We start from the raw sequence: 24,825 nt of genomic DNA, 5'->3' as shown, positions 1-24,825 counted from the left end.
TTCAGATAAAATAATGTGTAAGAAACTTTATATACTGGGAAGCGCCATGCCTATGAAGATGGTAGGTGGCATGCCCCTTGGGATGCATTTCATGGGTAGCTAATCCAGCAGAATTTACTGGATGCAAGATTACCTTTAGGGTCTTCAGATAAAATAATGTGTAAGAAACTTTATATACTGGGAAGCGCCATGCCTATGAAGATGGTAGGTGGCATGCCCCTTGGGATGCATTTCATGGGTAGCTAATCCAGAAGAATTTACCGGATGCAAGATTACCTTTAGGGTCTTCATGGCTTAGGCAGCCAAAAGTAAATTGAGATGGGAGATGAGTTAAAAAGAAGAACGAAGAGTATGTGAAAGAGAGTTAATGCCTACAATTTGAAAGTAAAGGAGTAGTAAGGGGGGGATTGCTATTTTTCTAAATAAACATGTGAGTATATATAACTTCAATAAAAATATGTCCTAAATACAAAATAATTCTTTTGCCATATATACATGTGTGTGTAAATTTAAAGTTTATTGCTTGTATCTTGCTTATAAATTTTTATGTAGTCATTAAAAAAAGGTGGGCAAGTAAATTTCTTTTCATTTCTTCTTTTAAAAATTTGAACACTGTATGAATTCAGAATAATCAAACAACAATTAAAATCTTGGCGAGATCTCATATCAAAGAGAAACAGTTTCTCACTGTTGTAATGTCTTTACTCCAATGATTTTTTCAAAAAAATCAGATTTTTTATCCATGATCAGTTTTACAGCATTCTGGGAAGCTCTGTTATAACTCTGTTTTTGCTGAATTCATTTATTTATTTCTTAGCAAATAGTTATTATGTGTTGGCTCTCTGCTGGGTGCTATTCTAGGTTTTAGTGATCAAGAAGACCAATAAGATTTTAGATGTTTACAATCATTCATTACCTTAGACAATCACTCCTTTACAGTCTATGGAGCAATAGTATGAATTCAGACTAAATTCAACTTGGAAAATTGGTATCCAGGATTGGGTTAATAAGATTTTACTGTTTAAATTTTCACTGTAATTCAAAAATGGTTCTTGTGCCGGGGGTATCAGAGAACCAAATGTTATAAAAAAGTACAAAGTTAGATATTTTATTTTTCTTATTTTCTTTTTTTAATTAATAGGCTTTATGTTTTAGAGCAGTTTTAGCTTTACAGAAAAATGAGAAGAAAGCACAGAGTTCTCACACACTCCCTTTCCCTTTGCACATAGCTTCCCTATTAACATCTTGTATTAGTATTACATTTCACTTTTCAATCAATCACTCAATAAGTATTTATTAAACACCCACTATATGTTCTGTGCTAGTTATGATGGAGGTAGAAAAGAGTAAATCATATTTATACCCCTCAAGTTGTTTATAATGTTGTATATCTACAGATTGGAGTCCCTCATTCATTAAAAAATTTTTTATCATGCAATTAGTGCCTGCCTGATTCAGGCTAAGGTTTAGTATAATGCTTGGACATAGTAGACATCAATAATTATCTGTTGAATATATGAAAAATGAGAATGAAGGATCTAGAAGTAGAAGACATTGTTCCTGTCCTTAGGAGCTTGGGGAACAACTGACACTTATGACAGAGACTAGTGAAAATTTCAAAAATAGGTAGATAGTACTGGATCTCTCAGTAAAAGTGACATTGGTGTCGGCAAATAACACATAAGCCGATCAGCGACAGTCCCAGCTTCTTTACTGGGATTGTCTTCCTAACCAGAGGCATACAGAGCTTAAGAGGAGTGGTGAAGGTTACTAGGTTGCTGCCCTTGTCCTTGAGGACATACCCTCTTGAGATTCTGGGGAACAAGCTGATCTGAAGAAGAGAGCAGCAGGAGTTATGTACACTCAAGAGCAGATAGTTGTTCCTAGGACAACTATCTAGGACAACTATCGTAGGACAGAGGTAGTTCTACTTTAAGGATGTTTACATTGTGTAGAGTTTGTAAGGGAGAGAAAATTAAAATAACATCACAGGAAATGAAATCGAAATCCTAAATCCCAGCAAGTTATTTTGTGGATATGGACAAACTGATACTAAAGTTTATATAGAGAGGCAGGAGACCCGGAACAGCCAGCTCAATACTGAAGGAAAAGAACAAAGACAATGGACAGCCCATTTCCAGGCTTACTCTGTTACCATATCTTATAATACCAGTTTCAGGTGTGCATTATAATGCTTAACACTTCCATACATTCCCCGGTGCTCATCACAACAAATGTGCTCCTTCATCCCCGTCACCTATCAAAGATGTGATTCTTGAAAGAATTGATAACCTGTGCTTCATTAAAATGAGAAACTGCTGCTTTGTGAAAGACAATGTCTAGACAATGAGAATACAAAACACAGACTGGCAGCAAATATTTGCAAAAAACAACATCTGATAAGGAATGGTTATCCAAAATATGAAGAGAACTCTTAAAATTCAGTGATAAGAAAAGGAACAATCTGATTAAAAAATGGGCAAAAGACATGAACAGACATCTCACTAAAGAAGAACACAGATAGTAAATAAACATACAAAAAGATGTTCAATATGATGTCATTAGAAAATTTCAAATTCAAATTGGGATCATGATCTGAGCCAAAGGCAGACACTTAATGGACTGAGCCATCAGGTGCCCCATGATAAGCATTTCTATTTAAAAATTATTATTATTTAAAAATTGTTTTCATTTTTCAGATAACTATTGCTATTGTACCCTAACTTTAGTCACATCTTATTTATTAAAGATAATAGGGGCAAAATCCTGGCTATCAATTGTTAAAGTGATTGATAAAGACTAATTTAACAGGTTGATAGCAGATATTTGGGAAATCTATTTGTCACATCATTCAAATTATAATAACTATCACCTGGAAGGATAGTCATTTGTTTTAACTAATGTAACATACAAATATTCTCACTTAAAATTATGGTGATAGAAAGAGTGAGATAGAAAGAGTGAGTTAAAAGAGTAGTAAGTTTTTCTTTTTTTTAAAGATTTTATTTATTTGTTGGAGAGAAAGCTAGTGACAGAGAGAAATTGCAGGCTCTTTCGTGTGCATGAACGTGGGAGGGGAGGGGCAGAGGTAGAAGCAGATGCCCTGCTGAGTAGGGAACCCCATGCGGGGCTTGATCCCAGGACTCCAGAGTCATGATCTAAGCCAAAGGCAGATGATTAACTGACTGAGCCACCTAGGTGCCCCAAGAGTAAGCCTTTTTTTAAAAAAAGTTTTAATTTAAATTCCAGTTAACAAACAGTGTAATATTAAATTCAGGTGTACACTATAGTGACTCAGAACTTCCACACAGCTCCCAGTGCCCTCCTTAATCCCCATCACCTGTCTTACCCATCCCTCCCACCCCCACCCCCTCTGGTGACCAGTAGTGTGTTCTCTGTAGTACAGAGTCTGTTTCTTGGTTTTTCTTTCCCTCTCTTCCTCTTTTACAACCACCCTCCTCACCAGCTTATTTGTTTTGTTTCTTAAATTCCACATCTGAGTGAAATCATGTGTATTTGTCTTTTTCTGACTGACTTATTTCACCTAGCATTGTACTTTCTAGTTCTATCCACGTCATTGTAAATGGAAAGATTTCATTCTTTTTCATAGCTGAGAAGAATTCCATTGTATACATATACCACATCTTCTTTATTCATTCAGCAATCAATGGATATTTGGGCTGATTCAATAGTTTGGCCACTGTAGACAATGCTGCTATAAACATCAGGGTGCATGTGTCCCCTTGAATTAGTATTTTTGTATTCTTTGGGTAACTACTAGTAGTGCAATCTCTGGGTTGTAGGGTAGCTCTAGTTTTAACTCTGTGAGGAACCTCCATACTGTTTTCCAGAGTGGCCACACCAGTTTGCATTCCCATCAACAGCACGCAAGGGTTCCCTTTTCCCCATCCTCGCTAACACGTTTCTTGTGTTGTTGATTTTAGCCATCCTGACAGGCGTGAGGCGATACCTCGTTGTGGATTTGATTTGCATATCCCTGATGATGAGTGATGTTGAGCATCTTATCGTATCTGTTGGCCATCTGCATGTCTATTCATGTCTCCTGCCCATTTTTAAATTGGGTTATTCATTTTTGGGGTGTTGTATTTTTAATTTTAATTGCTGCCTATTAGCACTCGGACTTTGCGCAAGTATATTTTTCAAACCTATCTGTATTTCAATGTTCTCTATAAGGGGCAATATGAAATTTCCCTTCCTTCTAGTTCAATTATGTTGCTGTCCATACCTGCACCCAATCCCCCAGTTTCAGCTTTATAGCTAAGTCTTCAATCACTACAGTGTCCCTGTGGTTCTCACCCAAAGGCATGTGCTCTGAATATCTTCCTCTGTCCTCTCATGTGTGCTCAATTCTGCCCTTCTCTAAAGGCCAGCTTGGGTTTCAGATCCTCTGGCCAACTCAGATCTTGCTTCTTGGAATCCCAGTTCTTTTGGTCACAATCACATCTAGCAAGGAACATGAATTAGGCAATCTCTATAACTCACCTCGTAGCATAATCTGTAAGTATTTGCTGAGTTCTCCATATGTAGTCTATTAAGGTCTTGTGATTTGCCTAGCACGGTGTTATTTGTTGCTGGGAAATTCTTCAAGAACTGTAATTGAAGCCTCATCTACTGTAGTCTTTGAGGGTGTAAAGGAGCTCAGTAGATTTCACTTATTTTGTTATTCTGTAAGATCAGGATGACCAGAGGGCCAGGTTATAAAGAAATGCTGTAAGCACTGGGCTTGTCATCAGTAGTGCTGGGCTCAGTTTCTGCTTCTCATTAGCTGTGAAAACTGAAGAAATGAACTAGTTAATGTCTTCATGAGTACAGACGAGGAGGAATAAACTCACATGTGAACACTTGGTACCCTGGGCATATGATGTACACAGGGATAATTTTTATAAAAGAGCACTAAGTAGAGAATGGTTATTCCCAGAGACTCATCAGGTTTCAGGATACGGCACCAGGTTAGGCTTCTCCTGGCTTGATGATGGGCAGAGCTGGTGTCTTTGTTCTGACCATGCTGCTTCTTCTCTCATGGGTTTGCTCAGACCTCTGGGAATAGAAGCGCTTACCTTTCACCTTCCCCTGGCGTACTAATGCTCAGTCTTCCCTGAAACCCCTTTCATTTAAAAACTTATTTAAAAATTCTCATTTGAACATTTAGTGTCATATAAACAGCAAATTAACTCTTGCTTATTATCATGTTTGGAGGTGAAAAAAATTTTAAACATTTTGTTCAGCCATTCATTATCAAAGGGACGTCAAGCTAGGATATACATTCTAGACTTATGTGGGCCCCTCAAAGGAGTGTGAAAAGTTACTTTCGAATCCCTTTGCTGTGCTTTTGGTGATAAAATTTGTTTTTGCAGGAGAGAAGGTGGTCAATGGTCTTCCCATGATCTCTTCACAATTTTCTTCAGCCCCTCTAACCAGGTCTATAGGCACTCCACTTTCTCCAGAAAAAAGGGGGGGGGGGTCCTTCTGTGCTGTATGCTTAGCTACAGGAAGTTCCAGCTCCAGGATCCCAGGTCTCCTGACTTTCATTTTCTATTTGATCATGCAGTTGCCAGCATTTACGATAGATAATCAAAGACGGGGTGTCTAAAGTTACCCTGTGAATCATACACAAACTTGAAATGATTGTACATCTCTGGATGATCCTATTCCTGGGAGCTTTGGGCCTTGAGCAGATAATCTGGGAGACAACAGGAGCCTTGAAATAGGCAGAAAGTCTCATTTCCAGGTCCAGCTTCCCAAGTAGTATGGATCTTATAAGGAATTTCAGTGTTTAAGATCTAAGTCTTCTTTTGAGTTGGTCAGGGCAAGGAAAAGTCTGGTGAAGAGTCTGACACTTTACAAATGACCTCACACTGGTCATCTGCAGACTATGCGTAACACACGAGTCCTGGTTTTGAGGGAGACGGTGCATGTGAAAAATCTAGATACACTCACGATGTTACTTTGCACAAAGGTGATTAAGGCTCGAGCTGCCAGTTTCTTTTGAAAATAAGCTGATATTCTGTTTTCCAAAGAAGTATTGAAAAAGTCATAATGAAGAAAATGGAAACTTTATTGAATGTTCTTACACTTAATGCTATATTTTAGTGGTGTTTTTTGTAACAAAGTACTTGCTGGGGGGAGTGGGGAAGGTGCTATGACTTCAGTGTTTGAAGCCTCTAAAGGTTCTTAATCGGCTCCGTTTGCAGGAACATAAGCCGTAACAGTCCCCCCGGATTTGTCTCAAATTTACCCAGCCACAGTCCTCAGGGCTGTTGGAGAAGTGCTTATGGAACTGTTCAAAAATACATCCAGGAGCGCCTGGGTGGCTCAGTCAGTTAAGCATCTGCCTTCGGCTCAGGTCATGACCCCAAGGTCCTGGGATTGAGCCGGGGATCAGATTGGGCTCCCTGCTCAGCAGGGGGTTTGCTTCTCCCTCTCCCTCTGCCCCTCCCCCTGCTTGCTCACTTTCTCTCTGTCTCTCAAATAAATAAATAAATAAATAATCTTAAAAACAACAGCAACAACATAACCCAAACGCGCATTCACATCCAGCCCTATGATGAGGTAATTCTAGTTTCCACCGAGCGATCCGGCAACAAGCATTAGGGAAGCACATCCACTCCCCTGATCGTGGGGTCTTAAAACACTTTCTTTTGAATAAATGAGGGTTGGATGACGGTGGTGACAAAGCATGGTGACACCTAGACCCACGTCCCTTGCTTTGATCAGAATTCAGCAATTCCCAGCCCTACCAGTAGCCACAACTCTTAGGGCCAGGCAAGTGGCTTCCAGTGTGAGGTGAACTGTGTTCTGTTTTCAAAGACTTCTTCTCTTGGCCCCCCCCCCCCCCCCCAAGTAATAACTTTGCTGATGCTGATGTAAGGGCTTTGGGAAGTTAAAGAAATGGTACTGAAGGCAGTATGCAACAGACATCCTGCAGGGGTGGCTTTGGTCGTGGGTTTCCGAAGGAGCAGAGTCTCTGCTGTTTACCTTGGTGAAAAAGCGGAAGCAGTCCTCACAGGAGGCAGGAGCTGCAGGATAGACTCAGCATCTTCCCCGGGGCTTATCTGGTCTGATGTTACTCAAACCTGAACAGGAGGTAGACATATTTTATACAAAAAATTTTTTTCAGCTCCTCAGGGTAATTGATCATTTAGATGTTCTTAAAATATGTACAAACCTAAAACAAACATAACTATAAACTCGATTAAATAAATTAAAAACATCATTTTACTGCGTTAAATGATGTGGTCTGTTGAGACTAACCACTAGTGTGGAGGGTAAAGATTGAGTGGAGCCGTGTGGTCTCAGGGCCTGGTCCGTGTCTCATCTGGGTCTGTTATGTAAATGTAATTAATGTGCATGCAGAAAACGGCCTGTTGGTGTCTGTATGTTAAGCAGATTGCTAATAAGGGCCTCAAGGGTTTATCAGTTCAGGAAAATCAAATTTCATACTTAACCAAACTCTGTAAGCAGGAAATGGTCAAATGGCAGTTTTTATTTATTTAATAATTTATCTCAGAGAGAGAGAGAGAGCATGCAAGTGAGGGGGGAGGGCAGAGCAGAGAGAGAGAGGGACAAGCAGACTCCGCTGAGTGCAGAGCCTGATGTGGGGCTCCATCCTAGCACCCTGAGATCATGACCTGAGCTGAAATCAGCATCATGATCAGACGCTTAATTGACCAAGATACCGAGGTGTCTCCAAAAGACAGTTTTAATGAGGTATCATTTGGATAAGTTGTTAAATATTCTCTTCTCTTGAAGGTCAGATTAGCCTGGTGGTGATTTGAAATTGCTACAAAGAAGTATCTCTTGCAGTTGCTAATAAGATTAGAGACAGAAGCATTCTGCTTTGTGTATTTATGCCTCGGGTTTCTGCTTATAAATCGGTAGGTGTTGGTATGTAAGAAGAGTCCACATCACGCGTCTGCTGGCAGCATGAACTGGTGGCCATGGTCTATGGGCCAGCAGACTGAACTGCCCCATGCCGTCGGGTGACTCTGCTGTCCCGCCGTGTCCTGTTTGTGGATTGGCTCTTGACTTGATGTGGCTCTCACTTGGCATTTGTACAGTCGTGAACACAAGTGAAAAGGCAGGCATTGAGATTGCACGACAGCGCTTGGCTCCCACCCATATTAGGAGTTTCAGACTGGGGCGCCTGGGTGGCTCAGTCAGTTAAGAATCTGTCATGATCCCAGGGTCCTGGGATTGAGCCCCACGTCGGGCTTCCCACTCAGCAGAGACCCTCCTTCTCTCTCTCTGCCTGCCGCTCTGACTGCTTGTGCACTCTCTGTCAAATAAACAAACAAAATCTTAAAAGAAGAAGGGTTTCCAACTATAGAATCATAGTTATAAAATTTCAGAAATTCTAGAAATTTTATAGGTGTCAAGAACACTTCTACACTCGAGGGTGTTGCTTTTAAACTGAATTCCGACTCCGCTGCTTCTGAGGAAAGACTTTCTGATCTCCCCGCTCTCTTCTAAATGTTTTCATAACTAAAAATAACAATCGTGATGAATTCAGAGTGATGTGTTTATTGTGCACCAAGATTTGGGTGTAGCCCTCTGGATACATAATCTCACCGAAGTCTTGTGAGAGTTGTGTGAGGCGGGTATTTTTCTTGTTTTGTGTAGGCGGACACAGCACAAATCACACAGCGGTTTGCACACGGGTCTCCCTCATGGTCACACCTGACTTCTCCCCACTGCATAGTTGTTCTCCATGCGTGAAATTCCATTCTGCATCGGGAACTAACCTTGTGCTGGAAGCAGGCCCCACTGTTCTATAACGATCTCCTTAGAAGCCTGCCTTTTCTGCTGGCCAGTGAATCACTCACCTGAGTACAGTCAGGATCACCTGGAGGGATTTAAAAAAAAATTATTTATGTATTTATTTGTCAGAGGGAGAGAGAACGCAGAAGCAGGGGAAGCAGCAGGCAGAGAGAGAAGCAGGCTCTCTGCTGAGCAAGGAGCCCTAGGTGGGACTCAATCCCAGGACCCTGGGATCATGACTCAGCCTAAGGCAGATGCTTAACCCACTGAGCCACCCACCTGGAGGGATTTTTAAAAATGCAGCTCCCGGGCTCTACCACAGGCTTGACTGAATAAGGCATTTTCTGCACAGCGTCCAGGGACCCCGCATTTTTCTTTTAAATAGCCCCCCCCCCCCCCCGCTGATTTTGTGGCAGGTGTTCCTCGGATGCACTCTGAGTAAAAGCGTGTCTGACCGTGCTTGTCTTCTAAGCACCGCTATAACCCCGGGACTTGCTCACTCAATGTTTGTTGAATAATTCAGAGAATGAATGAAGAAACGATTGTCCAGAGAAAATACGTTCTTGAGAAGAGCACCCTTCTAGCCAGACCTTTGGGAAAATGTAGAGATATGTGCGCAAATGTCACGTAATGTACTCAGGCTAGACGTCCCCCTGGGGGCCACACGTGAAGTGGCCTGCAAGAAGTGGCGGGAAGCACAGCTCTGTCTTCCAGAAGAAAGAACAAAAACTCGCCGGGACCTTCAGCATGGGATAGAATCTGTCTTCCTCCCTTTTAATAAAGCCAAGATCAATTGAACTAGAAAAACTTGAATGCCTGTGAAGCCTAGGAAGAGGTTCATGTCCCCAGTGTTTTATAGACGTGAAGTTTTCTGCTGGGCATATGGTTCTGAGATCAGTGTGGATTGATCCCTTTATTCAGCAAGGGTGGTTTTGAACACTTAGTAAGTGCTTTGAATGTAATAAGGCACATGGTCCTTTTTCTTCCCGAGTTTATGACCCATCAGAAGATTGAGGAAACAGTAAAGCCACATGAGTGCTTGAGGGGCTAGGGGCTCAGGGTCTTCAGGTGCAAGAACTCATGGAAGGGCTGGTATAGCCGGGACCCTGGAGCTGGGGGTTGCCTGAGGCTGTTAGGATCAGAGAGGCAGGAGGGGAAGAGCAGGCCAAGGGGGGCCTTGGCCGTCAGTCAGCTATGGACAGTTCAGTTAACAGCAAGCATGCACGCCTGGGGCTGTAGAAATTTGCACTGGGGAGCACAGAGACCTACCAGTGCACAGATGTGTTTTCTTACATTAAGGGTTGCTGATGTTGTGGAGTCTGGAACATTCTTTTTTTATCTTGAAGCAGGTGAACAGTTGTTTTAAGAAGATTCATATGACCGTAGCCTGGAAGGTGTGTGGCAGGGGAGAAGGGGCTGAGTCAGGAGACTCATTAAAAGGCTGCTCTTGGTCATCCAGATGTGGTTGGGTTTGGGGACGTAGCGTGAGCAAGGGAAAGCCCGACTGGCTGTGGGAGATACTCAAAGGACACGAGGAGAGAGGATTGCTGGTAAGGGTGTTGGCAGAGCTGACATCTCAGAGGACGCTGGGACAGTCTGCCATTTCGCTCTCCTTCTCTGCCTCCCATTGCTTCCCTGCCTGGTTCCCGCACTGAGGACCTCTCAGTCCTGACACTTACTTCTACGTGGGACCTTCTCAGGAATCTGGCTAATTAGACAAAAGTGGCATCTCCCAAAATACAATCCTTGGAAACCTGTGGGTTTTTAAATAGACAACAGCAGGGGTACGGGCAAGGGCCAGAGTTCTGTGGTCAAACAAGTTTGGGAAATATTCTTCGAGAATGACCCACGTTTCTTCCCTGCAGGACCTGCCAAGGTCTTTAATACGGTAATAAGCATTTTGGCTGTCCAAGAGGGGGGTAGCTTATAGCACTCCACAAACCTTTTGGACCATGGAGCTCTTTTCTTCAAGAAGCGTCTTCAGGGGAGAGAGCTTCGTAACATACATTTGGAGAAATCAGAGACTAGAGAGCTTGTCTTTAGAGCAAGTCTTTTGAGGGACGCCTTGAGGGTGGCTCAGTTGGTTAAGCATCAGACTCCTGATTTCGGCTCAGACCATGACCTCAGGGTCCTGGGTTTGGGCTTCGTGCTCAGCCCAGAGTTTGTTGAAGATTCTATCTCTCAAAAAAAAACAAAAACAAAAACAAAAACTACTAAAAAAAAAAAGTAAGTCTTGAATCAAATTAAATTCACTTCCCATTCATTAAATAAAAAAAAATATTCTCTCTCTCCCTCTGCCCTCCCCCGACTCTCTCTCTCTCTCTCCTTCCCTCCCTCCTAATAAATAAGTAAATAAATAAGTAAATCTTTAAGACTAAGTCTCTTTCAAGGAAGGTTGGTGGTGACATGGAAAGAAAGGAGACTGGAATTTCGGTCTGGGTTCTACTATTAACTGCTTATCTGGTCACTGGACTTCCCTGGGTCTGTTTCCACAGAGGCTACACTAATACGGGTCTTTCAACTCCAGAAGTCCATGATCATGTGCACTATCAGAAGAACATCATCGGTGATTTTCTACTCTGTAATAACACTGGTGGCAGAGACAGTGGTGGAGAAAGTTGAGGGCAGAGGGGCCGTGACAACAAGATGAGTAAGATGTGGTTTGAACCCTGAGCTGATAATGTGGTCGGGCACAGTTACAGGGCTGGACTGATGTAGCAGAGATAAAAGAAGTTTCCAGTTTTTGCTCAGGCCTCCCTGAATCCAGCCGTGTCAGCTGGTGCACACAGAAGACCCAGTCGCCAAGGCAGTGCTAATTCCCAGTGGTCACTCAACCATCTAGTTGCAGTTTTGCAGCTGTGAGGCCTTAGATAAGTTACTTGGTCCTCTAGACCTGAAGGAGATGACTTCTTCATCTGTGAGGTAAGGGAGTTGGGTTAGATCAGAGGCTTCTGATGTTTTAGGAGGAGGAACTGTTTTGAGTCGTTCTGGTTCTTACCTGGGATGTTCATCTTCTTCCACCCACTCAAGGCAGATGGGTCCGGAGGTTTTGTCTTCATTTTTCTTCTCTCAGATCATTTTATCTGCCTTAGACTTCACTTACTGCTTTTATGTATTTGATGTTCAAATATGTGTCTCTAACCCCGAACTCTCTCTTGAATGCCAGGCTCTCTTCTGTGCTCAAGAGTTTACCTGTTTCCATCTTAAGAAAACAATCTTTTTTTTTTTTTTACTGGGCAGGGGATGGGAAAGGTGGAGAGAGAGAGGGAGAGAATCCTAAGCAGACTCCACACCCAGTGCGGAGCCCGACGTGGGACTCTATCCCACAACCTTGAGATCATGACCTGATCTCACAGCCGAAATCAAGAGTCAGACACTTAACTGACTGAGACACCCAGGAGCCCCTTAAGGAACCCAATTCTTTATGTTCAGAACCAAACTCACCATCTTCCCTTACATACCAGTTTTCCCAGGGTTTGTTAATAATGACGTGTTCCTGGTCGTGTGCAGGTTGGAAACCCACGCTTCTCTGACTCCTCCTTTCTTCCCTGCTGTAGCCAGTTTCTGGTCAACCCTCAGTTCTCTCCGCATTATCATTTCTTTCTTTTCCCTTCCTGATGTCGTTATTCTAGGTCAGGATCTGGTGGGTCCCTCTGCCCCTTGGCAGGATCCCCCTCTGCAGCATCCCCCATGCCAGGTTAAGCCTGTAGCTTAAGCCTGGAGTCTCTAGAGCTACCTGCCTCTCTTCCAAGGCTGACAAAATCTGATTTCTACTTCAAGAGGCAGCTGCGCGATGCCTCCTCACTCCTTCAGACCTTCCCTGAACACCCCACTGGCCACATTTCTCCTTTTAGCACCTTATTCTTGTCTATCTTATTACCCCCGAACCCTATATGTATATGTTTATATCCTTTATATCTTATGATATATGTTATATACCTTCTTGGAGGCCAAGAGACATGTTTCTTTAATCTGCACACCTGACATGCACTAGGAGCTAGAATTGTCTTTAGAGAAATTAATATTACATTATTTACCCATTATTCAAAATAATCGTCTGTAATTGAAGCCACCCATTCTTCTTAATAACAACCCTAATCAAACACTGATTAAATAAATAATCTCTAAATCCCAAACTAACTAAATCTTGGCTTTGGTGTCCTGCCATTCTTTCTTTTCTGTCTAGCATAGCGATGATTTTCTGAAGAATTTTGATTTTGATTACAGTCACGGTATTGGGTTAGTAAAATCATTAATTTACAGCTAAAGATAACGTATCTCTCTTGTGAGACCATTGCTAGGAGGCCCCCGGCTGTGCGGTTTCATTCCCCCCAGGGCTGCTTTCCTTTCTAGCTGAACATCACATGATGGTGCAGTTCAGTGCCTGGGCTTTGGAGTAGGACAGACCTGGTTCTGAATTCTGACTCTGACTTTGCTCGCTGTGCTGCCCTGGCAGTTAATCCTGGACATGTTCAGGAGCAAACCTCCTGAAGAACCAGCCCAGTCCAGGACATAGGATCGGTCTCATGTTATTTCTGTTCTATAGAACAACAAAGGAAGGAGGCTACCAACTGCCAAGCATTGAACACTTGCTATGTGGTCAGCAGAGCTTATAGATTATTACGATTACTCTTTTTTTTTTTTTAAGATTTTATTTATTTGAGAGAGAGAGAGAGAGAGGGTGTCTGAGTGAATGGTGGGGGGAGAGGGAGTGAGAATCTCAAGCAGACTTGGCCCTGAGTGTGGAGCTGAGGGGGGCCTGGTTGGGGAGGGACACAGGAAATGACTCGATCTCATGACCCTGAGATCATGACCTGAGCCGAAACCAACAGTCAGATGCTCAACTGACTGAGCCACGAGGTGCCCCTAGTTAATTACAATTATTCTTAACAACTTCACGAGATAGGTATCATTACTTCCACTGCTAAGATTCTATAGCTAGTAAATCTCGGAGAGAGGCAGTGAACCCTCATTGGTCAGCATCAATTTGAGTATTCAAAACCTGCAGTGTAATGTGACCAGATTACCCCACCGAGGGGAGGGTTTCCTGCAGGTGAGGGGCATTCTGTTTCCACATCAGGAAAATTGTGACCCAAGAGGGTTAATCTCGGTTCACTTGGTCACAGGGAAATAGTTTTCAGGAATACTTTCTGGGGATGCTGGGACCCTGATCCTGCCTTCTGGCCTCACGATGACAGTGAATGTGTTTCCAGACAGGTTGTTTGCAAACATTCCTATAAAAATAGGCACAGAGATTGTTAACACAAGTCTTTCTGGTACAGTGAGGTAAGTCCCAAGCATAACACTGGGTGAGCCCCCAGTAGTATGGCAAAAAATTGGGTTATCTTCTCAAATTTTGAATACTTGGGCCACATGCCTTCTTAGGGAAACAGAAGCAGGAGGAAAGCTGTACTAATATGTGTGACATCTGTTCTTGCTCCGTGTGGCCCCTTTATTCCCATGAAGCCCTGTGTCCTTCCCTGAAGAAAGTGGCAAGTCCCAGTCGCTGTTGAGCAGCCCGCCTTTGTACTGTGGTGCTGTGCGGACCTGGGTGGTGTTATATCCCACCAGGATATCCGCAAGGATAGGACAAGGAGGACAAGATATCCGCAGAAATGACGTAACCACACGCTCAAATGCAACGCCGCCCAACACGTGTGACAGAAAACCTGAGGAGAATGTATAGAGTGCTCATACGCGTTTGTTAAAAATTGATACAAACTCTACATCCCTATGTTTTCATTTATGTGCAGAAGGTTCTAGAAGACTGCTCAGGTAACTGATAACTTGCGGTGTCAAAGAAAGACAGCGATAGTGCACAGAATGGTGGGTCCAGGGCTCAGGATATCCCAGGGGATCAAGAAGAACAAGACCATTTTCACAATAATCCTAAAATGTTTTGCTTGGTTTTTTTTGTTTTTGTTTTTGTTTGTTTGTTTGTTTGTTTGTTTTTTACTCTCAGTCTCCCACGATTACATGGTGGAGTTTTTGAGAGGTTAAGTGATAGGTGATATTGCAACAGACCGAATTCAGAAGCAGATGCAAGAATCTGTGTTGGATCAAGCCAGATACCAAAGGGATTCTTTAAAATGTGAAATAATGCCACTCTTCTCATTATTTTTTGAAAATAGCTATTTTTATTAAAATATCATGATTTAAGCTGACACGTAATCCTCACAATAATTTAATAATAATAATGTGTAAGAGATTAAACATGAATTATAAAATTTAATAATTATTTTAAATAAATACTAAACTTAAATTCTGCTTTAGTTTCTTTTTTTAAAAAGATTTTATTTATTTATTTGACAGAGAGAGAGATCACAAGTAGGCAGAGAGGCAGGCAGATAGCAGGAGAGGGGGAAGCAGGCTCCCCGCTGAGTAGAGAACCCAATGCAGGGCTCAATCCCAGGACCCCGAGATCATGACCTGAGCCGAAGGCAGAGGCTTAACCCACTGAGCCAGCCAGTGCCCCTCTGTTTTAGTTTCTAAACTGATAAATATCAGCAGGTATAAGAACCCTCAGAAACAAAATGTCTTGGAGATCCCTTTGGTGCCCTGGGCACTTGGGGGGGTTTCTGTTTGTTAGTCACACGCCCCAATGTCAAGTAGGAAAGAAAATGTGAAGGAAGCAAACATCTGTAACATGATACTGCTTTCCCTTTCTTCCTCCCCCATAAAGGGATATCTACAAGTGGTCTGGAGTTCCATGCTCTAGAAAGTTCCAAGGCTTGTGGCTTGCAGCGAGGACGCTGTGACAGCTGAAGAGACGCAGAGGCCAGCTGTCGTGGAGGATCCTGCTGTCGGAGAATGTTCTGCACCCATGGATGTAAGTAGGGCCCGTTGCTGAAGCTGTCACCCCATGAGCCGGGGGGGGGGGCGGTGACGACAGGACCTGTACCCTGAAGCCGTTCACTCACCTGGCTGGTGTCACAGGGACCATCAAGCGCACGCGTTCTGTGCTGAGAGCTGGTATCGGAGGAGATCGTGTGTTTGACTGTAGGGAAAGCCGATGTTGAACGTCAGCTCACACTTAACTGAGCCTGGTCAGGGGCCGATCCCGCGGTGTCCTGGCTCAGGGCTTCCTCCCTGACTCTGAGTGGCCCAGGCTATCTCGACCTTCCCTGTCCCTACAGAACCCACTGGAATCTCAGGGTTCCCACATTGATCTGGATCTGTCCTAATCTCATTCGTTTATTTATTTATTTAAGTTGCCTTCTTGCAATAATTTGAGGTGGCTTAGAGAAAAATCATAATTCACAGTACTACTGAAACCAGGGTCCTTGAAGCTGAGTGTCGTGATAAGGTTTGGAGGACTTACCCGTACCAGAGAACCGAGCTGGAGGTTCTCACTTAGTCCCGGGCCTCCGGGTAGTAAGAAGCGCGTGGTGCATCTCAGCGTCTGCAGGTTAGCCAGGAAGCGTTTGCCCGTGTCGAGGTGCTCTGCTCTGGGTGCATTTTGGTCTCGAGGGGACTTTCGGTTATCCTTCAGCAGACTCAGATCCCGCTAACGAGTCTAGAACGGTAGTCATGCACCTGTCTGCCTGGGGCTTGCAGAAGGCAAAAACCGCGTGTCCTTCATGCCTGTAGAGCCGGCTTCCAGCTCGGGTCTGACGGGCACCAGGTGACCCGGGGGAGCCCGCGGATTTGACCGAGACTAGCTCTCCTCATGGCTTCGACTTTCCTCACTGCTTCGTCGAACTTGCCGAAGGAATGGGCGGCAGAGCGAGTAACGTGGCCCCTGCGTCCTGGGGAGGGTCGCCTCCTCCCAGAGATCTCCTCTCCGGGCCGGGATGCTCAGCGGGTCGTACGCGCCGCCCGTTGGTTGTCTGCGCATTTCTCCTTCACCTCCTTGTGGTGATAAAGCACCCTGGGTCCCTTTCTTCCCGCAGCTTGCCTTGGAACGGATTTATTTCCCTCCTCCCTCACTCGCTTCCTTCCAGTCGGCTCCCAAGAGACTCCTGATACTGGAGACTGGACAGGTCTTAACCAGGCCCCTCACGGGGCGCCGTTACCAGTGAATAATTCAGGGCTTCGCTTAACCACCAACCAGAAGCTGCTGCAGATTTTCTCTATTACACGAGATTCCTCCAACATGATTTCTCTGTGGCTCCCACTGCTTTATTTTCCAGAAATGGTCCCTGCAGACCTCTCTTCCCCCGCCACCCAATCCAGAGTGACTATGTCCAGAAATCAGTATTTCAGCACCCCGGGTGTGTGCTGCATATCGATGGCCTTGTCCTGTGAAGCCTCCTCGGCCGCCTCTCCCTGCCCCCCCGGTCCCCCCCCCCCCCGAAAGCTCCCTCAGGCACTTCTGCCCCCAGGGAAGACGCCTTCTGCTCTCTCCTGGTTGCCAGTCCGGGCTTCCTCCTCTTCGGAGAATGACCGCACTATTTCCTTCTGTTCAGAGACTCGTCTCCATTTCCTGTGTCTCCTCTTCATAGGAGGACCAAGCTATTTAGCATCTGAACGGGAAGCCACGTGAGGGAAGGGGGTATTAAGAACAGACGTTCTGGCACGCGGGGCTCACCGGATTGCGGGGTCCCCTGCTTCTCAGAGCTCCGGCTTCACTCACCGATACTGAGAGCAGAGGCTACCGAGGGCCTTTGGAGAGAGATGCTGCCGGTTCTGTTTGGTTGTTGGTTTGCCCCCCGCCCCAACCCCAACCCCAACCTCTGGTGTAGATTCCACTCAGGGGAGAGCTTGTCCCCTCTGGGAGGTTAGAGCTCCCAGGGACACTGTCACGCTTGTCCCCGAACGGGTAGTCTGTGGGCGAGCCGGCAGAGCCGAGGGCCTGTCTTCTCGGCCTTTTCTTTCCTCTTCGACCCCCCTCTGCCCTCCCCCTGCTGTTCCTCTGTGGGTCTTCCCGTTCCCACTCCGCCGCCCACCTGCCTCTCCCTCGTGCCTCCTTCCTCCCGGCTTTGCTCGCTCTTCTCCTGTCCACTTGTCATTCACACTGTCTTCCTTTCCCTCTCTCTCCCCAGATGGCTTTTCCAGCGGTGCTGGAGTGTGGCTGCCAACATTAGCTTCTCCTTTAAAGGAAAAGTTTGTATTTCCAACTGGAATTTGACTGTCCTTCATGAGCGAGACGCTGTCTTTTTCCCGTTCCCATTGCCTGGGCCTAGTCTGTTTCACAGGAGTATCTCGGATGGGAGGTCGGGCTGTCCTGTGTCCTGGAGGACAAGTGTCTTGGGGACGGCACAGCCTGGGTGTTGGAGGTGGGGGTGGCGGTGGGGAGGGGTGGCATTTGGAGCTGTGACCAGGACACCCATGGTTGAACGCAGAGTGTGTTACGGTGGAGATGACTGAGGCGCTGAGACCACATGGCTGCCTAGGCCTCGAGGTCTGAGACTTTGGAACATGGCGGTGCCAGGATTATTTTAGAAAAGGCAAGAGAGAGCCACGGCTAGTGTGCCACGCAGGAGAGGAGACACCAGTTAGAAACCGAGGAACCAAGCCTGCCTGGGGGAAGGGAGGTCAGGGGAGCCAGAGGCTGGCTTAGATGTTTCTGGATGAACTGGGCTCCAGCAACATTCTGAAAAGAGAACCATGCTCAGTGTGGAGGTGGCGGAGGGGGGGGTCGGGCAGGAAGGGAGGCGCCCCGGAGGTGGTCTGGTGATGAGTGGTGATGGAGGAGACGAGCACTTGTGGCTGGGTGGTCCTCCACTGTGGGGGGGCGGGGGGTGAGGCTGGGGCCCAGCCTGGGGGCCCGGCCAGCAGTGCAGTATGCAGAGGGGGTGAGATGGGGTCGGTCATTATTGGTGGAGCTGACCTCAGCAGCAAAGCCACAGAGTGACCAGTGAACGAGGGCTGCCCTGGACGCAGGGTCAGGGATTGTGGGGACGGAGCAAGGGCAATCTACGGGGGCAGCGGGTTGAGGACGGGGGGAAGAGAGAGCTGGAAAGGAAGGCGGCTGCCAGATTGGGGAGAGCTCTGACCGCTGGCTGGGCTGTGACATCTGGACGCCGTCTCAGCGTGGGCCTGGTCCGTGCCCCTCTTGCCGAGTGTGAGTGCAGCTCTGAAGCAGGTTTAAGGGGGAACTAGTCAGGGCTCTAAAAATAGACATGCATGAAACCCTCAGAGCCAGCGTTTTCTATGGTGTCAGCCTCTTGTTTTTGCTTTGATCTTCATAGTTTATAAGACTGGATTGAAGGGTCAGCCACAGACCACATCACCCAACCTAGGGCTGCTAGCAAGAATCTTATTTCCATTGTTTCAAGGTTCATTGCCTTCTAATTTCTCACATTATGTTAATGACCTTAGCCTGAGACTGTGGACTGCAGGAATGATGTTAAGTTTCCCAACAGGCAGCATTTGCTGAATTTCCTTCTGCACTTGAACCTACTCAAAGTTCCTGCTTCGTGATATGCGGAGCCCCTGGTTCCTCCTTCTGTGGTGGATGAGAGGGGTGGCGTGACCCTTCTAGACATTCATAGCGTTGGTCAGGATTTTCTCGCTGATGTCTCCTTGTCTTAGAAATTCCTATGACCTCCTATACTGATTTTTTTCAATGTGTATGAGCTCCCCTCTCTCACGTTCCACACTCCTCCACTGCCCCCCTTGATAAAGAGATTGTAAGAACCTCTTAGCCAAGGTCTGAGTTTCCATGAGGAATTTTTGCGTTTATTTACCATCCAGCCTAGTACAACACATGCATTCTCTGTTTGGGAGTAGAGAAACTGGGTAGGTGGGGGTGAGGTGGGAGCAGGACCCACCTGCTCCCCTGTTTCACCCTGGAACTGGGTTTTGTGGAGGATATTCCCAAAGAGATCTTGCTTAATTGAAGCGCCACCCAAGGACCACCTCCATGTCATCAGGAGCTGTCAGAAGTACAGAGTCTCAGGCCTCAGAACTCAGAGTCTGTAATTTGACTGGTGTTTGAGACACGCTGGTCTCCAGATTAATGGATACAGACCACCTGGGGATCATGTTAAAAAAATGCCATTTCTGAAATTATTTGAGGTTACTTAGGTAATGGTAGAACAAGGAGGTCTCAAAGTTTTCTTGTACCAAAGCAGCAACTTCCTTTCTAAGGGTGTCAGTGAATATCATTCTTCCTCACACTGACACTCCTGCACAGAACAGTTTATGTCAGGGGTTCGCAGACTATAGCCTGTGGTCCAAATGTAGCCTGCTGCTTATTTTTGTCAATAAAGTTTTATTAGCACAAAGCGCTGCTCATGTATTTACACATTGCCTGTGGCTTCTTTTGAGTCATACAGCCCAAGTCGAATAGTTCTGACAGAGACCTTTTGGCCCACAAAGCCTAAAATATTGACTTTCTGGGCCTTTACAGGAAAAAAAAAAAAAAAAAAAAAAAAGGAGAAGAAGAAGTTACTGGTGCTGGCTTATGCGATGAACCCAAAATATTTCCTTGAAGTAAAGGAAATAGCTATCATCATTTGCCCCAGCTCCAAAATTTGCAAGCCCTTAATCCATCATGGAGAGCCAGAATCATAAAATGTAATTCCCAGGTGGGCAATGAAGTATCTCGAGTCCCAAATCGATCCAGATAATGGTACCAAAGAGTCTGTGACTTGCCAAGACCCCTTTCATAACAACCTCCTTAAAAAAATGATTCTAATTTTGTTGAACTGACTCCTTCCTCCACAAATTGATTCCATTAATTGTTCAAAGTAAGCTTGACTTTCCTCAGGAAGTAGGAGGAGCCTAGAGGACATTCTGAGTCGATGTGTTTGGGACCAAGGAATCAAAGAGTATGGAAAGGATTGGGTAGAACCTCCTGAAACAGTGGCCTCAGCCCAGCCCCACCTCTGGGCTGTTCCCTGGGCAGCCAGACTCAGACGGTGTGGGCTTGGAGTCCGTCTTTAAATTCTCTGGGAGAATCCCACCACCTGTCTCTTATTTGGGGTTTTTGAATTGTGAAATGATGGCACACTCCAGCTCTAAGCTTGCTGCGTGCATACGCCAAGCCTACAGAGACAGGAGGCAGAGGCTTGGGCCGGGGAACAGGAAGTATGGAAAAGGTTTGCTGGTGGAGGGCATCTGCTCTGCAAACCCAGAGGAGCAGGGAGGTGTGGGCGGACAGAGGCAATCCGTGGGATGGCTGGAGGATGTGGGCCCCCTGCTCTGATCTTTAAGTCTCAGAAATCCTGGCTCTCCTCCTGCCAGAGCAGAATTTCAGGGGAGGTGGGTGTAGGAGAATTACGACCTTTTTCCTTGTCCAGAGAGACCTGGGGCAGGCGTGGTTTAGTACAGGCTTCTGTGGGAGGGGTGGGGGGGAGGCTCTTGGCTATAGTTCTGGGTGCTTTAGGCTTACCAAGTTTCTCTTCCCCTTGTCTGCATTGCCTGGGACACCAGCAGGGTTTTTCTGAGGAAGTGGAGTGGATGAAAAATAGGGAGTCCCCCCCATTAATTCCGGACTATCTTAGCTTGAATCAGTTCCATAAGGTCGTAGGAGCGAATTAGCCCCTCCTATGCTGACAGGGGGGCTCTGCCCTGTTGCAGGAATTCCCTGAGGTTCATCAGCTGATTAGCTCAGCTGGTCGGAACGTGGGGGGTTTCAAAGCCAAAGTTACTATTAGGGCATTTCTTCTTTCATTCAGTGACCATCCACTGAAAGCCTACCAGGTAACAAGATGGCGGGAACGTGGGCTGGAGAGTCAGACGAACCTGGGTTCAAATTCTAGTTGCCCCACTATGAAACGACTACTCCTCACTCATGTTCCAGTTGGCAAGTTTCCCTCATCCTCAAGCTACTTCTCCTATACCTCCCTGAATCTGCATTTGGGCTGGATGATCCCTTCTCATGGCATTGGCTGCAATGCCTGCACGGTCTGGCCACACACCATATTATGTGGCAATGATCTGTTTCGGGTCAGTCTCCCCCCCACCCACTGGTTATAAAGTCATCAATGGTGGGGTATTATACCCATGGGTATTATGGTCGTTCTGAAATCTGCATCAGTTGGGGTTCGGTAGAAGACAAGCACAGGAGAATCATGAAAATACGTGGGGGTATTCTAGTCCACTTTTCTGGAAGTGAATGGTTGAGCTGGAGGTGGCTCTGGAGACCCAGGCTTGGGAGGCGCAGTTTGGGTAAACGAGTTGGCAGTGGACAGGAAGCTCTGTCTCCCTCACTATGTTCCATGCTCATGACAGTGGGGGCACGTCTGATTAGTTTTTGTGCCCTTTATTCTTAAGCACAAGTGAGGAAGTGAATAAATAGATAAGCAGATTTTGATCCGCACTACAAGTCCAAGATCTGCCCTCAAATCTCCCCATTATTCCCAGGCTCCTGTGGGGCTCAGTCAGTGAAGTGTCTGCCTTTGGCTCAGGTCGTGATCCCAGAGTCCTGGGATCAAATCTCACATCAGGCTCCCTGCTCAACGGAAAATCTGCTTCTCCATCTCCCACTGCCCTACCCCCACCGTGCTCTCTTTCTCCCTCAAATAAATAAAATCTTAAAAAACAAAAAAACCAACAAAAAACAAACCTCCCCATATTCCTGACATGGATCTCTCTTGTCTTCAGAGCCTGGATAGTGGAACCATTGTACAAAGAGCATAGATCTGGGGAGAAGAGAGCAAGTTAGTCAGAAACATGTCAAGTGTGAGCCCTTCCTGTCGCACAGGCAAGACTGGAGAACTGGAGGGAGATGGGGACCAGAGCCCTGTGACTTCTCATGTGTCTGTGTTAGCTCCCTGAGCTAGACACAGAGCTCATGGTAGAGCCCCTGTGGTGCTTAATGGCCCCGTGAAAGGGCCCATGGTACATGTTTATTGATCCATTCCAAAATAGCGGACTTCCCATGTAAGTAACAGAGATCTGCTGTGGAGCCTCGAGCAGGGCTGTAAGACGATACGAAGTTTGCTCCAGGAAGGCCTGGTTTTGCTGTGGTCTACGAGGAGGACTGTAAGGGGAAGGAGGCGGGCGTGGGGGAGCTCGTTCGGGGGCCAGCACAGGGGCAGCTGGGGCGTGAAGGCGTCTGAGCAGAGCCGTGCCGAGCGGAAGACAGAAGAGGGGGTTTTGACTGCACGAGAGCCTGGTGGCTTTGCTCGCCCCACGGCATTAGCTCTAGAGAAGTCTTCCTTGCTCTGGGAGGAGCAGGGACCGGCCTTGTGTGGCTTTGGAACAAAAGCGGACGACTGCATCCAAGGGAAGATAATGAGAAACACACAGGCCGGGAAGATCAGGAAAGCACCATCAATCTTTTCATTGCAAACTGTACTTTCCAAAGCGCTGGGCAAGGGTGCCGACGCCTCTGTGTGTGGACTTGGGCCCTTTACTAGGAAATTCAAGACGGAATCATCCCCCTTAATCAACCCAGAACAGACAACATCCCAGAATCTGAGAGGCTGGGAGGAGAGGGTGGGGTAGGTAGTGAGGAAGTCTTCTTCCTGGAGAAGACAGGAGAAAGCCCATGTGGTCCAGGGTGCGTGGACATTAAATTCCGGGGAAGCTGTATCCTCCCCCACCCCACCACAGTCTAATTTTATGGGGTATTTTTTTCTTCTTCAAATATGAAATACTTTTGTAATTAAAGACAAGCCATCCAAACAAAGAAACTGCTTTCATTCAATAAAAACTCTAGTTTTTTGAGTTATTTGTTGTATGTATTAAGAACCCCTCCACCCCCGAATTATAAATCAATATGACGAGGTGTGTGAATGACCTTAAAAACCGTCCATACTATTGACTGTAGGAATTTCACTTTTGTGAGTTTACTCCAAGGAAGAACTCTGAAGGGGACAAACACTACCCACAACAACTTAGCGTTTAGGGAGGAGAAAGGAAAGACCTGAATGGCTCCTGGAGGGTGTGGTTAAGGACACAGATCATATGCCTGTAAAATGATGTTTTTGAGACTCTTTGATGACATAAAAAGGTATTTATGGTTTTATATTAAGTGAAATTCGAAATTATAAAGTTATGGGGCTTCTGGGTGGCTCAGTCGCTGAAACATCTGCCTTCGGCTCAGATCATGGTCTTGGGGTCCTGGGATCGAGCCCACCATCGGGCTCCTTGCTCAATGGGGAGTCAGCTTCTCCCTCTCCCTCTGCCCCTCCCCTGGCTCGTGCCGTCTCTCGCTCTCTCTCTCTGTCAAATAAATAAATAAAATCTTAAAAAAATAAGTTCTAAAGTTATATAGTTATATAGTGGTATTTAATATAAATATTAATTATTAAATTTAAAAAATTAAATTTAAAAAATATTAAATATTTTTTAGTTCCTTGGATATTATTTTTTATATTATATTTTGTTCCTTGGATTTTACATACTAAAAAATATTAAATATTTTTTAGTATGCAAAATCCAAAGAACAAAATCTCTGATGAAAAGTCATGAAATCAGAACATTGACGGGGTTTGATTTTTGGTGAGGAGACTGTGGGAGCCATTTTGGTTCTTCATCACGTTGGAAGTTCACAAATGGGCATGCGTGGCTTTTATATTAGAAAAGAAAAGACATTGTGTAATTTTTTTGTAAAAAAGAGAATACTGTTATAAAGGAGTATTTGTAGCTTTCAGAGAGAAAATATGAGAAATCTCAGTGAGCTTTTTCCTTCCTGGAACTCTGAAGGTCTCGCGTCTCCCCCAGTCAGATGTCCTCACACGTTGCTGGGGACGAAAAGCAGTGTGCCGTCTGAGCTCTGCTCCAGCGCACATGTAGTTCCCTGTCTTCTACATGGACAAAGGACCCAAACCCGTGGGTCTCGTATTGAACGCCTTTCAGAAGCAAATCCCAACCAATCTCTCCTCCTTCTCTTCCCCTCAGTTCCCTACGTGTATTTTCTCCTCAAGTCAGAGTCCTGTTCCCTGCCTCAGACTTGCTATTTCTTGTACGTGTCGCAGCTTCCTGTTTCAGAATGCCTGCTCTTCCTGGGGACAGCACGTTCAGGGAGCGAGGCCAGGGGATGGGTCGTGCTACGTGGTCTTGGCAGCCATGTCCCTCTGGTTCTCAAACGGCTCACCTCTGACATGCAGAAGGTAACAGATGGTGGCCAAGTGTCCTTGCAGCTTCAAAGCTGGGGGAGCCGTGTTCCTTCAGAGTCTTAGCTGGGCTTACTCCTCTGTCCCTTGCCCC

At 45.7% G+C, this 24,825-nt stretch overlaps 1 protein-coding gene across 1 annotated transcript in view; it reads left to right on the top strand.

Moving 5' to 3' along the window:
- DDR2 (discoidin domain receptor tyrosine kinase 2) overlaps positions 1–24,825 on the top strand; it is a 149,314-nt gene that overhangs the window by 7,122 nt on the left and 117,367 nt on the right. Inside the window, exon 2 of the mRNA XM_059413424.1 lies at positions 15,461–15,607. Coding sequence (XP_059269407.1) covers positions 15,602–15,607 — 6 coding nt within the window. The 5' untranslated portion in view covers positions 15,461–15,601. The remainder of the gene's footprint in view (positions 1–15,460; positions 15,608–24,825) is intronic.

The sequence above is a fragment of the Mustela nigripes genome, chromosome 10 (genome assembly GCF_022355385.1).
Source record: "Mustela nigripes isolate SB6536 chromosome 10, MUSNIG.SB6536, whole genome shotgun sequence".
In the NCBI taxonomy this organism is placed as follows: Eukaryota; Metazoa; Chordata; class Mammalia; order Carnivora; family Mustelidae; genus Mustela; species Mustela nigripes.
The sequence above is the reverse complement of the archived record's forward strand: the minus strand, read 5'-3'. Positions and strand labels throughout refer to the sequence as shown.